At 39.6% G+C, this 14,807-nt stretch overlaps 1 protein-coding gene across 1 annotated transcript in view; it reads right to left on the reverse strand.

Moving 5' to 3' along the window:
* LOC143289062 (lysosome-associated membrane glycoprotein 1-like) overlaps positions 1 to 14,543 on the reverse strand; it is a 67,468-nt gene extending 52,925 nt beyond the window's left edge. Inside the window, exons 1-4 of the mRNA XM_076597881.1 lie at positions 14,479 to 14,543; positions 14,236 to 14,346; positions 5,337 to 5,431; positions 3,792 to 3,999 (exon numbers count right to left, since the gene is read on the reverse strand). Coding sequence (XP_076453996.1) covers positions 3,792 to 3,999; positions 5,337 to 5,431; positions 14,236 to 14,284 — 352 coding nt within the window. The 5' untranslated portion in view covers positions 14,285 to 14,346; positions 14,479 to 14,543. The remainder of the gene's footprint in view (positions 1 to 3,791; positions 4,000 to 5,336; positions 5,432 to 14,235; positions 14,347 to 14,478) is intronic.
* Between the last annotated feature and the right edge of the window lie 264 nt (positions 14,544 to 14,807).

The following is a 14,807-nucleotide window of genomic DNA, read 5'->3' on the forward strand; positions in this document are numbered from 1 at the left end:
ATAGTGCTAAAATATTAACAAATGTGTTAAACACAACAACAATGTGCAATTATGTTGTTTCCTGCACTATCGTGTTTTAACATAAAAACTATACATAACCACTCACTCCCCCCCCCCCCTCCCTCTCCAATCCAAACACCCACAAACACTATCAAACAATATTACAACACAGAAACTCACTGTAAACAATATATCAGCTTGAACCTTTCATCTGGAGGGTTTCATAGTAGATGAAAACCCCAAAATGAAGGCTTTAATCTAAAATATTTGTTTTTTCTGTTCTGACTTCTGACACAACCCCGCCCCCTTCCTGTTGATGTACCCTGTAGTATGCAATCATCAAGATAACCAGAATCATTTCAGTTAATCAAAAACAACATTACTTTCATTTTCTATCACATTTTCATGGTTGCTACTGTTGACATTGTGCGGAATATCAATTAAAATTCTAGCCAGCTCTTTTGTATTGTACATTCTGGCAGCCTGTTGACATGCTCAATAGCTTTTCTCTTTATAAAGCTTTTCTCTTTATGGGTTTGCATAGGCGCAACACCCCTATCTAGAAAAACCACGAGTTACAGAAGCATCAACGACGCTCGAAACCAACATGGCCTGGGAGAGGAAGGTCCTCCATATGGAAGGTTCACGACGCAGTGCAGTGAAAGCTGGAAGGAAGCTGCAAGGCCGACTCCCCTTCTAACTCCCAGGAAAACCATCAACATTTGTTATGTGGAACATCAGGACAATGTAGGGAACAGGGAGGACCACCCAGGTAGCACAGGAGATGAGAAATTACAACATCTCTCTCCTGGAATTCAGTGAGACAAGGTGGCTACAGGTGGGCCAGCTGAGACTAACATCTGGGGAGATGGTGCTCTATTCCGGTCAAACAGAAGAGGATGCTGCCCACACAGAAGGCGTGGCCCTGATGCTGGCACTGGAGGCACAACACTCTGGTTGGTCGGGAACCTGTCAGCTCACATATGATCACTGTCAAGTTCGCCACAAAGAAGAATAACATCAAACTGAGCATCATCCAGAGCTACGCTCCAACCAATGATGCCGAGGAAGAGAAGACTTCTACCACCAACAACAGTCTGTTAGACTGGCAGGCAGCAAAGGATATTACTGTTCTCATGGGTGACTTCAACGCCAAGATCAGAGCCGACAACACAGGTTATGAAGGCGTCATGGGAACACAGGTATTCGGACAGATGAATGAAAATGGAGAAAGATTTGCAGACATGTGCTTCCTCAATCAACTGGTAATAGGAGGCAGCATATTCCCCCACAAACAAATTTACAAGACCACGTGGAGATCTGATTGCATTACAGAGAACCAAATGGACCACATATGTATCAGCCGGAAGTTCAGGAGGTCATGGCCTGATGTAAGAGTAATGAGAGGAGCAAACATACTTCACAGCCTCTACATCAAGATCTGGGAGGATGAGCAAATTCCTTAAGAATGGAAAGAGGGAGTCACTGTCAAATTACCATAAAAGGGAGACTTCACCAACTGTGTTAACTACAGAGGAATCGTCTTCCTCTGTGTACCTGGCGAAGTTCTGAAAAGAATTAGAATCCTGCCGGAGAGAATGAAGACAGCAGTAGACCCTTGCTCCAAGATCAGCAGGCAGGCTTCTGACAAAACAGATCTTGTATGGACCAGACTGCCACCCTGCGCATCACTGTCGAGCAGTCGCTGGAATGGAACTCTCCCCTGTAGTGTACATAAACTTCACAGATTAAGAGAAAGCATTCAACAGTGTAGATAGACCCTGAGATATTAATCACCCTGATCCAAATTACCTACCAAGGGATGTAACGCAAGGTCTTGCACAGAGGCCAGATGTCAGAGTTTTGAAGTAAAGACTGGAGTAATGACTGGAGTCCAGCAGGGATGTCTCCTATTGCCCTTCTTGGTCTTCCTGGTCACTGACTGGATCATGAAGACCATTAAAGCAGGAAGGAACAATGGCATACAATGGACCTACTGGACACAAGTGGATGTTCTCGACTTTGCTGATGATTTGGTCCTCCTGTCACACAACCACAGCCAGATGCAGGACAAGACAACCAAGTTAGAAACCACATCCCGTGGGGTTGGACTGAAGATAAACATCAAGAAAACCAACCTGATGAAGATAACACATCTGCCAACAACCCAGTCACTACAGGTGGTGAGCCAATACATGAAGTTGACTCCATCTATCTCGCAGCATTGTTGATAAACAGAGTGGCACTGACAAGAATGTCAATTCCAGAGTAGGCAAAGCTAGAGCAGCCTTCATCACCCTCAAGAATATTTGGTCCTCCAAAGAAATAGCCACAACAAAAATATGCATCTTCAATTCCATCGTGAAGTCCATCCTCCTCTTTGGATCAGAGACTTGGTGAATGAACAAAAAGTTGCAACAGAAAATCCAAACCTTTATCAATAGTTGTCTGAGGCACATTTTTAAGATATGCTGGCCAGATAAAATTAGAAACGAGGACCTGTGGCAAAGAGGGGGTCGGTCAGGAACCAGTGGAGAAACAGATCCTGAGACGAAAATGGGGATGGATTGGCCACACCTTGATGAAATCACCATCCAGTACTACATGCCAGGCCCTGACCTGGAGCCCCCAGGGGAGAAGGAAGAGAGGACAGCCAAAGAACAGCTGAAGGCAGGACACTGAAGCAGAACTGAAGAGGCTGGGATCCAGTTGGAGTGATGCAGAAAGGACAGCCCAGAATCAAGTTTGGTGGAGAAACGTTGTTGATGGCCTATGCTCCACAGGGAGCGAAGGGCCTAAGTAAGTTCTGTGTTGTACATTCTGGCAGCCATGCTGACATGTTCAACAGCTTTTCTCTTTATAAAACGCAAAAAACGCATAAAAAATCAAGCCAAACTTGCTGAGAAATTGCTTCCAACACTCATCAAGGCCGTCGCCATTAGCAAGAGAGGTAATCATATGCAAATGAGGGGCTCAACACCTGATTATGCAGTTATCCCTAAACCGCGGATATATCCGCAGTCGAAATGAAAGGCTTAGCCTTAAGCGTAAATCTTTTACTGAACATCGGGTTGATTGGTAATGTCCAACTTTTGCAACCTAAATTCCTGGAGCTATATGCACGGTATATTTCGTGTATAATGCAATGTTGGAAGAAGTATAACATAAATTACAATGATTTGACCTTTCATCAACTCTTGAGTAGGTAAACTGTGGAGAAATTGCCTGAAAAACCACCATCATAACCCCAAACTAACCCGATAACAACATCACATGCTTTTCTACAACTGCTGCCAAAATTGCGGTTGTAGAAAAGCAAGTGATATCCTTATCAGGTTAGTATGGGGTTGTGACGGTGGTTTTTCAGGCAATTTACACCACAATTTATTGACTCACAGTGGACGACAAAGGTCAAATGATTGTTATTTATGCTAAACTTCATGCCTGCATTGCAAAAGATATGAAATATACCATGCTTTTAGCTCCAGGAATTTAGGTTGCTGAAGTAGGACAATACCAGGTTGATTTTAAGCTGTGTCCAAATCAAAATGTTAGGGCAACTGGTCAGCATTCTCATTGTTTAAAATGTGGATTTGCAGAGTAGAGTAGTAAAAAGTGAATCATACACCTGTAGCTATATATGGGACAAGCAAAAGTGCTGGAACTAAAGTAAACAGAGAAAGGAGGAAGAGAGAGGGTGGGATTTTGAAATGTGTCAATATAAAGGAGGAAGAGATTAGAGAGACTGACATTAAGAGACAGACAGATGGCAAGTGAGGTACTGTCATTACCGTTCACTGAAGTGGAATTGAACAATGTAGCTGGAACAAAGATCACGCTCTGATTCAGCTCCACCTGGTTATTGGTACTGTTGAAAACCAACACCCACTTGACTTCTTTGTCAAAGGTCACGGTCATTGTCACTGAGCTGTTCAATTTGCTGCAGTCCCCAGAGATGTTAGCCTTGTCACTGGACAAATCGATGACAGTAGGTGGGGCCTGGAAGTAAGTTGAAAAATAAGCGCACATACATGTATTTCTTTTCCAATTAAGATATATTTATCATATAAAATATGCATGACAGTGGAGGGAAAGAAATGCAAGTTAACTACAAGCCCATCATTTAAAACCTTTTCTTTAAACTTTGTTTTAAATACTTAAAACATGCTTCTGACAAAAAAAAAACTGTCAACCAAGAGGCAAAACCTATGGCTCAAGTGCGATTTATTCTAATCCTGCATGTTTGTTTTCTCTGCCACTTGTATTTGCAGTAAAAATGCCCATGCTTTTTATTTTCTTGTTATGTGTACACACACACACACACACACACACACACACACACACACACACTGTGCACACACATGAATAGCTGAAACACAGTAATACATGTCAATCTTGTGTCAAGGTTGATGTTAATATATAATCAAATATGAACATAGCGGATGATAGCCAGTGGTACAATTACCTAAAGTCAATTCAATTCACTTTAATTCAAAATACTTTATTATCTGCTTCAACCAAATACAGAAAACTTTCTTTAGGCTCACATAAAATAAAATGCCTGTCAGCCAAAAAAAAAAAAAAAAAAAAAACACCTGACACACCCTTCACTTATCACCATGTACACATCAATTATTATGTAAAAAGAAAAACATGTGGGTAAGATACTATTACATTCAGAGTGTAGTCAGAGTACATGTGGTTTTTAAACTGTACAGATATATATCAGACAGAAGTATGTATTGAAATTTGAATGCTGTTGCCTTGAAAATGTTTTGAAACTATTTCAAATGTTCTGTTTGAAACATGCTTTATTTTTCATGATGTTTGTGAAATTGCCAGCATGAGCAAATAAACACTGCAGCTTGTATGGTATGAACCCAATTCACACTGGTCAGTGATCAGAGCAAATAAACTGTAGTGAACATGTCTAACAAGAGCACAGACAGGACTCAATATGGAGAAAATCATTCAACTGATCTCATCCCGTGTAGCAGTGCATAAGCTGTAGCAAGCAGAAACAGACTAATGATTGAAAAAAGCATCCAGCTCAGCCTGTCCTCACTGAGAACTAGTGTTGTGCTCTGGCTCAATCTTGCTGGCTTTCCAACAGTGTACTGCTGAGGAACATTTCACTGTGTGACATGTCTGAAACAGCTTTTGCAGAGGTATTGCTCCAAAGCTGCTTATCATTTTGGAAAACATGTTCCTGTAGCAAAAATGCCAAACAGACATGTAACTTGAACATGCAATATGCAAGCCAAAATAAGTCAACTCTGCATGAGCAATCTTTATCTTTGCACAAAATGGGAAAAAACAAAGATATGCATACTTACCGTCTGATTGGTCTTAGTATTCTTGGCAGTCAGAGTTACAGTACCGTTAACATCCATCCGGATGCAATTTTTGAAATCGTAACTTTTGCCATAAACTGCAACACATAAAAATATAACCTGCTTTATATTTCACTGGTTAACTGACACCAAACAAACAAACAAACCTCTCACCCACACATCTTAGTTTTGTTTTTTGTTGTTGTGTTTTTGTGTGTGTGTGTTGTTTTTTTAAATGAACTTGGTCAAGGTGGACACATTTTCATCAGGTGTAGATAACAGTGCAATTTTATAACAAATAACAGACATTATACTTAGCATCTGCATAGAATTAAGGACATTTTGCTTTGCTACCATAATGTGAAAAGAACACAATCCATATACATTGTTTAAAAAACAAACAAACAAAAAACAATCGAGTATCTTATTCCTATGTTTAAACATATTTCCTCCAGTTATCCATACATGAATATTGTATATATAAAACACCCATTACATAGTCATGTTAAACATTATTACTACAGACACATAAGTGCACATAAATACAGACACATATACACTTACACACTCGCATACTTACATTCACATATATATCTGCACCTTAAGTGTAAAAGCATACCATTGAGCTTTCATTATTGTTGTGCATTTTGATCTTCCATCATATTTTGTTATGGGTCATTACCATTTTCTTGTAAATACCATGCTTAACATTTCCACTGAATGCACATGTGTGTGTGTGTGTGTGTGTGTGTGTGTGTGTGTGTGTGTGTGTGTGTGTGTGATCTTTCCATATATATATATATATATATATATATATATATATATATATATATACAGATCTTTCTCCTTTTCAACTATTTCTTATATCATTCAGAAAGTGCTCTATGCATTGTTTAATTCTATTTATTCTGCATTTATAAACAAAATATTTTGCAAAAAGTATAGTATACTTGAAAGTTTCATCTGCTTTTGCAATTTCATCATTTCCAAATTCTATGTTTAACTTAACATTGGATATTATCACATCTTTCCTTCAAAACTTTCTCCAGTTCCTTCCAAAACAATTGAGAACTTGCAAAACCATAGATAATGTTGCACTGAAACTATATCATTTTGACAGAAATTGCACATGTCACTGTTTGCAATGCACTTTTTCTTCAGAATTTTGTTTGTAACTAAAACGTAAAATGTTACGACAAATTCTAATTTGAAACCATTTCAATTTTATCTCTCTCATTTTTGACTCACTTGTGTAAACAAAGTGACTAAATTATTGTAAATAAAAAGTGATTCAAGTAGTATATCAGTTTTAAGTCATCTTAGTTTTTTCTATTGCTATGTAATACTTAGACAAAGTTATAAACTTCCTTATCAGTTTACAAAGAAATAAAACAAAATCCTGAATTCATGGCTCCCTTTCCCTTTTTGGCTCACATGTGTGTTTATATTAATTCATATACAATGTGTGTAAGTAATAACCCTGTGTTTCCACTGTGAGCTGTCTATCTGTATGCGTGTGTGAGTCCATAGTAAACTTTATCAAGGAAGTTAATGTCATAAACATTTAAATAATAAAGTAACCTCAATTTGTAATCATAACCATAAAACCAAAAACTGTCAGTATTCAGACTGGAAATAACGAAGCAAACAGATAGAAATTTGTAATAAGCAGCGCAACAGATATAATGAAAACTGGATATATATAACAAAGCAACTGTGAATATCTGACGATTCGTTATAAGCGGCTTTGAATATATATAGCTGATGTTTGACTGGGTCACCTATTATGAGTGTAGTCTGTGACCAAGCTGCCGGGTAGCAGCGAAAATTCAGATTTTTTTTGTTTTGTTTAACAAAATAGTGTTGGTGTTTCTCATTTTCTGCTTCTCTCGATCACTTTGTCACTTGCATGTTTGAAGAGCCAATCAACTTCAAGAGCACAGATCATGTGACACATCTCTACCAGTCAAGTAAGCACAGAACTCTCATGGGGTCCACTTCTTCCCCTCCACTCCTCTGTGTGACTGATAAAAAATTTTTATGTCCTCACCTTGTGAACACTACTTATTCCATGGGGGTGTGGGGTGGGTTGGGGGCCAGGGTGAGGTGGGAGGGGGGGCCTAGGGGGGCGGAGTGGTAGATACTACCAAGTATTTTAACAATGAGTGACAGGGAAGGAACAGGGTAAGTGTTTTAACCCTTAGTGACAGGAAAGGTGGGGAGCATGATCCATACTGGTTTACAATTTCAAAATTCCATCTTTTCCAAAACTTTTTTTTTCTAAAATTTCAATGGCTGCAACTTATTTCCAAAGAAAATGGATTTCTTCTGTTATCAAAATGACCCACTGGGTTGATAAAACTTACAAAGATTGGTGTGCTTCGCATGTCCAAAGTAGAACAGTCAGAAAGACACAATAAACTTGAATAAAGCGAAATGTACTTTATGTCTTAGTTTAACACCACAAATGCACACAATTAGTATTGTCCTTTAAGTATCTTGAATAAAATCTCAAAACTGCACACTGATATTAAGTTCTGCTGGTCCAAGTTATTAAAAAAAAAAACCACAAAAAAACAACCAAGTTATATATAAAAAATCTTTGTGTTTTTCTTTTTTCAGACATGCCTACCCCAGATTTCAGGGACATAAACCACAAAAATGAGGGAACAATTAATGATGCATTTCTTTGGTGCATTTTTGTACTCAGTATCGTGCCTACATGTTACATCTCTCTCTCCTTAATATAAACATACGCTTACATTAATTATACATATATATATATATGTATATATAAAGAGAGAGAGAGAGAGAGAGAGAGAGAAAGACACACACACACAGATGGCTAGATCTGTGCGCTCATACATTTTGCTTCTTTAAAATTCTATGTCTTTTCACTTAAGTGATATTAGATGTGTGTAGTGTAGTGTAGTGTAGTGTGTGTGTGTGTGTGTGTGTGTGTGTGTGTGTGTGTGTGTGTGTATTTCTTTTCTCTTGCAATTTATTTTGCTTTCCTTTTTAAGTACTCTAAATTCTCATTGTATAACTAAACATCTACACCATCATTTTGAAAATTGGGACGCTGGTCCCCATTTTAATTACCAGAACATAGCAGAAGCAAATAATGACATATAATGATATATATATATAGTATAGTATATATAGTATAGTATACACATAGAATATATATATATATAGAGAGAGAGAGAGAGAGAAACACACACACACACACACACACACACACACACACACACACACACACTACACATCTAATATCACCTAAGTGAAAAGACGTTAAAATAAAGAAGCAAAACCATCGAGTTCAATAGTCTGGAGGGGAAGAAGTGAGGCTGGCCGCGTGCCCGCACACGCCATCTTGCTGGAGGCTACTGCCTGTCGTGAACGCCTCTCCCTCTCCCTCCAAGTCTCTCTAAGCTGGCAAATCTATTGTGGCTGAAAATTACCTTGGTTTTAATGTATACAAACAACTGGACAAAGAGAAAGGAGAGAGAAATTGGTTACTCACTGTAAAATGTTAACTGTGACAAAAACTTACAGGAGGGAGGGGGGCAAAGAGAGAAAACGAGATTAAGGTGATGGCGCGCGCACACACACACACACACACACACACAGAGTTTTCGGCTGTTGTTTTCTTGTTTGTTTTGTTGTTGTTTTTGTTAGTTGTTGCTGTTGCATTTTGTGGGACCTCTATCCGCCTAGCTGATTTTTCCCACTTTCTTTTTTTTCCTTTTTTTTTTTTTTGTTGTTGTCACACACACTGACATGTTTTTTGGTGTCTATTGTAGGGCCTCCAACCTTCTATTTTCCCACTTTATTTTTTCCATCTACTTTGTTTTCTGTTTTTCTTTTGTTTTCTTTTTTTTTCTTCTTTTCTGACTCTTTTTTTTTCTTTTCTTTTTTTTAAGTCTTCTGTCATTTTCTTTCCTTTTACACCCATTCATGCACAGTTCTTTGTCTGCTTGTCTTTCTACTGATGGGCAACAAGTATCGACTTAAGTGTACAATTTGCTACATGAACTTTGTCGAAAACAAAGGTTGGTTTGGGGGGTTTTTTCAGAAAAAAAGTAATTTCTCATTTCATTATTTATTTATTTATCTATTAAAAAATATTTATTTTTTATTTATTCATGTCATTTTATTTCATCCTTATCTGTGGGTTACGCTGCTGGTCAGGCATCTGCTTAGCAGATATGGTGTAGTGTGTATGGATTTGTCCGAACGCAGTGACACCAACTTGAGATACTGATATAGAATTGATACTGTTCAAGACAACTATCTGCTGGTTTAATTCTCAAGTATGTGTAATTAAATTATTATTATTATTATCAAAATCATTATTATAATTATTATCATTATTAGTCGTTATCTTTATTATTATGGTCAAGACTAAGACTCAAAGAGAGAGGCACAGAGAGAGAGAGAGAGAGAGAGAGAGAGAGAGAGAGAGAAAGAATGTCAAAAATAAAAGATTGTTTGCTTTTTTATTTTTCTCTTTTCTTTTCTTTTAAAACAAATAATACTCTTTCCCATACCTATTGTCACAGTTCACTGCCAAACAACGATTAAATATTTTGCTGAAAATGTCTACATTCTACTACTGTCCAGCGGTGAAATGTATGCTGCCAGCCTCTAGTAAGACAGAGAATCAGCTGCCACGCGCAGCGGCCCATTTAAATTACAGCAGCGGCCCATTTAAATTACAGCGGCTGCCACTCCTTCCCATTCAGCTCAGTGTGCAAAGCACATAAGTGCACAGATCTAGCTATCTGTGTGTGTGTGTGTGTGTGTGTGTGTGTGCGCGCATGTGTGTCTGTGTGTTTGAGCCCACACGCGTGTGTATGGTAATAATAAGAAAGATACTTTGAGACAGCGCTCACACACACACACACACACACATACAACCACATAAAGGTTGGAAAGCACGAGGAGTGACTTCATGCAAGAATACAGCCATGCGATAACCAATATAATAGCAACAGAGATAGTGAACTGTACGGACATCCAAGTTAATAATTATCAATTACAGTAGCTATACGTGCATTTTTACAAAACATCTTATTTCATGCATGTACCTGGAGATTATTGTTTGGCACTCTGGCATTAGATCCCAAATCTAAATAATGCATATAAAGTGTATTGTTGCATCATCAATGACATAATTCCAGAAGCCACTTGCAACAAAGTTTATATTTGGTGGCACTTTCTATAGGGATTGTTGCCAAAAGTGACACATATCATGATATCATTAAAATAGATTATGTGTGTGCATGTGGGCCCAGCACACACAACACACACACAGGCACACCACACATGGGTGCACACATGTGTATGCACTGACTGCTGGTATGTGTGAGTGACAGAGTATGTGAGTGAGCAATGGTATCATGTGTGCATATCTGTGTGTGTGTTGGTGTGCGTGTGTGTGTGTGTGGTGTTGTATGTCAATGTGTATGTGAGTGAAGGTAAACTCTGTGTTGGTGTGTGTGTGTGTGTGTGTGTTTGTGCACAAGTGTGTCGGTCGGTATGTTATGTGTGTAAGTGAGCGATGGTAACTGCACATGTTTGTCAATCTATGTCACAATGTGTACGTGGTGTACGACACGAGTGGCAGTAAAGTGTGTGTTTGCGAGCACGTGCATGCGCATTTGGTGTGGTGTGCTTATGCTCACACGCGTCTGCTGATGTGACAGTATATATGTTAGCGATGGTAACATGTGCATGTGTCTGTGTGTCAATCTCTATATGTGTGTGTGTGTATCTGTGAGTGTGCGTGTCTACTGTGTGTGCGTGTGTGTGTGCACATGCATGCTTGTGTGTGTATGTGTGTCAATTGTGTGAGTAATGGTGGAGTATGTGTGTGTTTTCCAGGGGTGAACGCGGTTTTGCTGATGTTTGTTATTCTAAGGGAAATCTCTGGGTTTGATAAAAATGACAATTTTGCATAAGGGATTGTTGGATCAACACAGTATAGATAATACTGAGAAACAGGCTTTTAGTTTTATTATCATGATGAATGTAATCATGAGAATGATATCTTCTAATTTTATCTTCAGTTATATTGGCAATGTTTGAGTTTGAATTGCATTTTACTTCTGTTCATGTCAGCATTTATTTTTATATTTCTATATTAATTGTACACAGACTCATGCAACAGAAATTTCGTCACTTTACTTGTCAACATTGATATCTTTCTTTATAGATGTCATGAACTGAGGTGACCATAACTAAGCCACTGCAACTGACATCTCAGAGCTTGACAAAACAACTTTGTCAAGTTGGTACTCAAGTTTTCCATTATTACGTGGAATGCACTGTAAATATCTGTTTCTGACACACCTTGATTTTTGGGGGGAAGGACTAATTTTGATAAGCTGGTACGGTAGGCATGTCTGCATTCTTCAGTCAGTGGAAGAATTTGTGTTTTTTGAAGACTTTGTTTCAAATTCCATCACTTTTCCATGAATTCAACATTATTATTATTAATGAAATTCCATGCCTTTCCAGTATTGGAAAATTATGTTTTCAAATCTTCAATCTTCAAATTCATTTAATTGGCAGGTCAGCCGTCATTACTGACTATTAATGACCTGTGTGCGCAGAGGCGTAAATACCTAGCTAAAACCTAAGTAGACCTATCTTTCCCTCCGGAGGGGGTGACAATGAGAAAGAGCATGTATACATACTCCCTCCCACCGTCACTCGCAGTGTCCCTCCGGGGAGAAAAACTAAACTGTGATCTTGTTCAGCTCCCTCTTGAAAGCTGCCAAGGAGGGAGCCTCTGCTGCTGTTGCAGGCAGGGAGTTCCAGACGGGGATGGTTGATGGGAAAAAACTGTATTTATAAGGGTCAGAGGAGGAGCTAAGATGGACAAGTTTGTGTCGATGATTTGATCTTGTTCTGCCGGATCCTTTCTTGAGAAATTTGTCTGGAGGGATGTCTACAATGCCGTTGACCATTTTATACATCAGGGTCAGCCTTTGTCTGTTCCGCCGTGATTCGAGGGATTCCCATCCTAGTTCTTGCAGCATGTGTGTTACGCTGCTGGTCCACCCCTAGTCATTGTGTACATAACGTGCTGCTCTTCTTTGCACCATTTCAATCTTGTTCTTTTGACTTTCTTTGTACGGGCTCCAAACTGATGAACAATACTCCAGGTGCGGGCGTACAAGAGTTTGGTAGGCATTGGCTTTGGTGGTTTTATCGGATGTTTTTAGATTCCTTTTTAGGAAGCCTACCATGCTATTGGCTTTGTTGGTGACTCTTGTAACATGTTCTTTCCAGTTTAGATCATTTCTTATGGCGACGCCGAGATATTTTGCGCTGTCAACATGCTCGAGGGTGTGTCCTTTTAATTTGTAGTTGTAGCTGATGGGGTTCCTTGATGTTGTACAGGTAAGCACATTACATTTTTCTGGGTGGAATTCCATACCCCAACACTGTTCCCAGTCAGACAGTGTGTTGAGGTCTCGTTGGAGCATTTTACAGTCTTGGATTGTCTTGATGGTAGAGTAGACTATAAAGTCATCAGCGAACAATCTAATATTGGCCTTGATGTTCTGAGGCAGATCGTTGATGTAAATCAGAAATAGGATGGGGCCTAGAACTGTCCCCTGTGGGACTCCGCTGATGACAGGTGCTGGCTTAGATTTTTCGCCGTCAACTACGATGATTTGGGTGCGGTCAGAAAGGAAGGCCTTGATCCAGTCCAACATCGATCCTCGTATACCATAATGGTCCAGCTTACGGAGGAGGCGTTTGTGGGGGACCTTGTCGAAGGCTTTGGAGAAGTCCAGGATTACCATGTCGGTCTGCTGTCTGCTGTCCTGGTTTTGGCGATGTCTTGGAACAATGTTAGCAGCTGAGTTTCGCAACTCCTTCTGGCTCTAAACCCATGTTGTGAGTTATCAAGTATTTCATGTTGGGTCAGATGGCGCATGATGTTGCTTGCGAGGATGTGTTCTTGCATCTTACAGCATATGCTGGTGAGGGAGACCGGTCTGTAGTTAGCAGCAGAGTTACGATTGCCCTTCTTGAATACTGCTGTCACGTTTGCCATTTTCCAGTCGTCTGGTACACATCCATCTGCCAGTGATTTGGTGAAGATAATAGAGAGCAGGGGCGCGATCTCATCTGCGCACTCTTTCAACACTTTTGCTGGAATCTCATCAGGTCCTGCTGCTTTATATGGGTTGATGTTCTTCAGCAATTTGCGTACCCCTTCCTTGTCAATCGTGATCTCGGCCATTGCAGGGAAGGACACTCCCGATGGTGTTGAGATTTTGCTGCTTTTTTCTCTCGTGAAGACCGACTTGTACTGGTGGTTTAGAATGTTGGCCTTTTCTTTTGGGGAAGCATATAATCTTCCTTGGTCTCGAAGTGGAGATAACCCTGTACTGTCACGTCTGAGAGATTTGATTACCCATGTCTTTCCTGGTTTTACATGACCCATACAGACCATAGGGGCGAATATCAACACTTAGTGTCTTGGGAGAAGGGCAGTATCTTAAAACTAAGTGACTGAAAAGGAGGAAGTATTTTAACACTGAGTGACAAGGAAGGTGTGGTGAATTTTAATACTGAGTGACAAGGACGGTGGGGAGAATTTTAACACTGACAGGGAATGGACGAAATATTTTAACACTGAGAGACAGAGAAGGGGGGGAAGTATTTTAAAAGTTATCGATCTGTGATGTCTACGTCCTCTCGCACCTGAATTCATCCCGTCACCACTGTTGTGCTGTGCCAGGCCCTCACCAGACCAGCCGTTCTAATTACTCAACCAACTCCCATTCTGTGAACTCAACGTGGTGCGAAATAAATTCTAGACTACACCATGAAAACACATTCTTGCACAATGATTAGACTATCAATATCGTCTCACCTGCGGCGACGACGGCAGTGCAGAATACGGCGGTTAACAACAACTTCATTTTGACTGGTTGCTGTTCGAAGTCCAACGTCCGTTCGTGCACCGTGACACTCAATAAAGCGTCTGTAAGGAAAAGAGCACAGCAGTTTTCCAAATATCAAAAGAACAAACCTGTTGCTCTAGAACCTTTTTTTTTTTTTTTTTTAATAATTACATGTTCAATCCCAGTATGTAACAAGTAAACGACAACCTTACCTCCTCGGCCCTCAGTTTCACGTGATGGTTGACAGGAAAGTTAAGTCTCATGACATTCGCGTCATTCGAGAATACCATCATTTATCGCGAGAATGTATGGTTTCCCACAAATGTATAAAATAGAATTTTTAAAAATTAAAAATGCGATCACTTTCACACACACACACACACACACACACACACACACAAGCATGCACAATACACAAACGCCTACTGGTAGGGTAGTCAGCCCTTTGAAATAATTACCATGAGCTTTGAAGCTTATGACGGAGGTGTGTGAATTGTAACGTTACCTAAGTGAAAATGTTCCATTCCGAAACTGTTCGCTG

This window comes from Babylonia areolata, chromosome 13 (genome assembly GCF_041734735.1).
Source record: "Babylonia areolata isolate BAREFJ2019XMU chromosome 13, ASM4173473v1, whole genome shotgun sequence".
Lineage (NCBI taxonomy): Eukaryota > Metazoa > Mollusca > Gastropoda > Neogastropoda > Buccinidae > Babylonia > Babylonia areolata.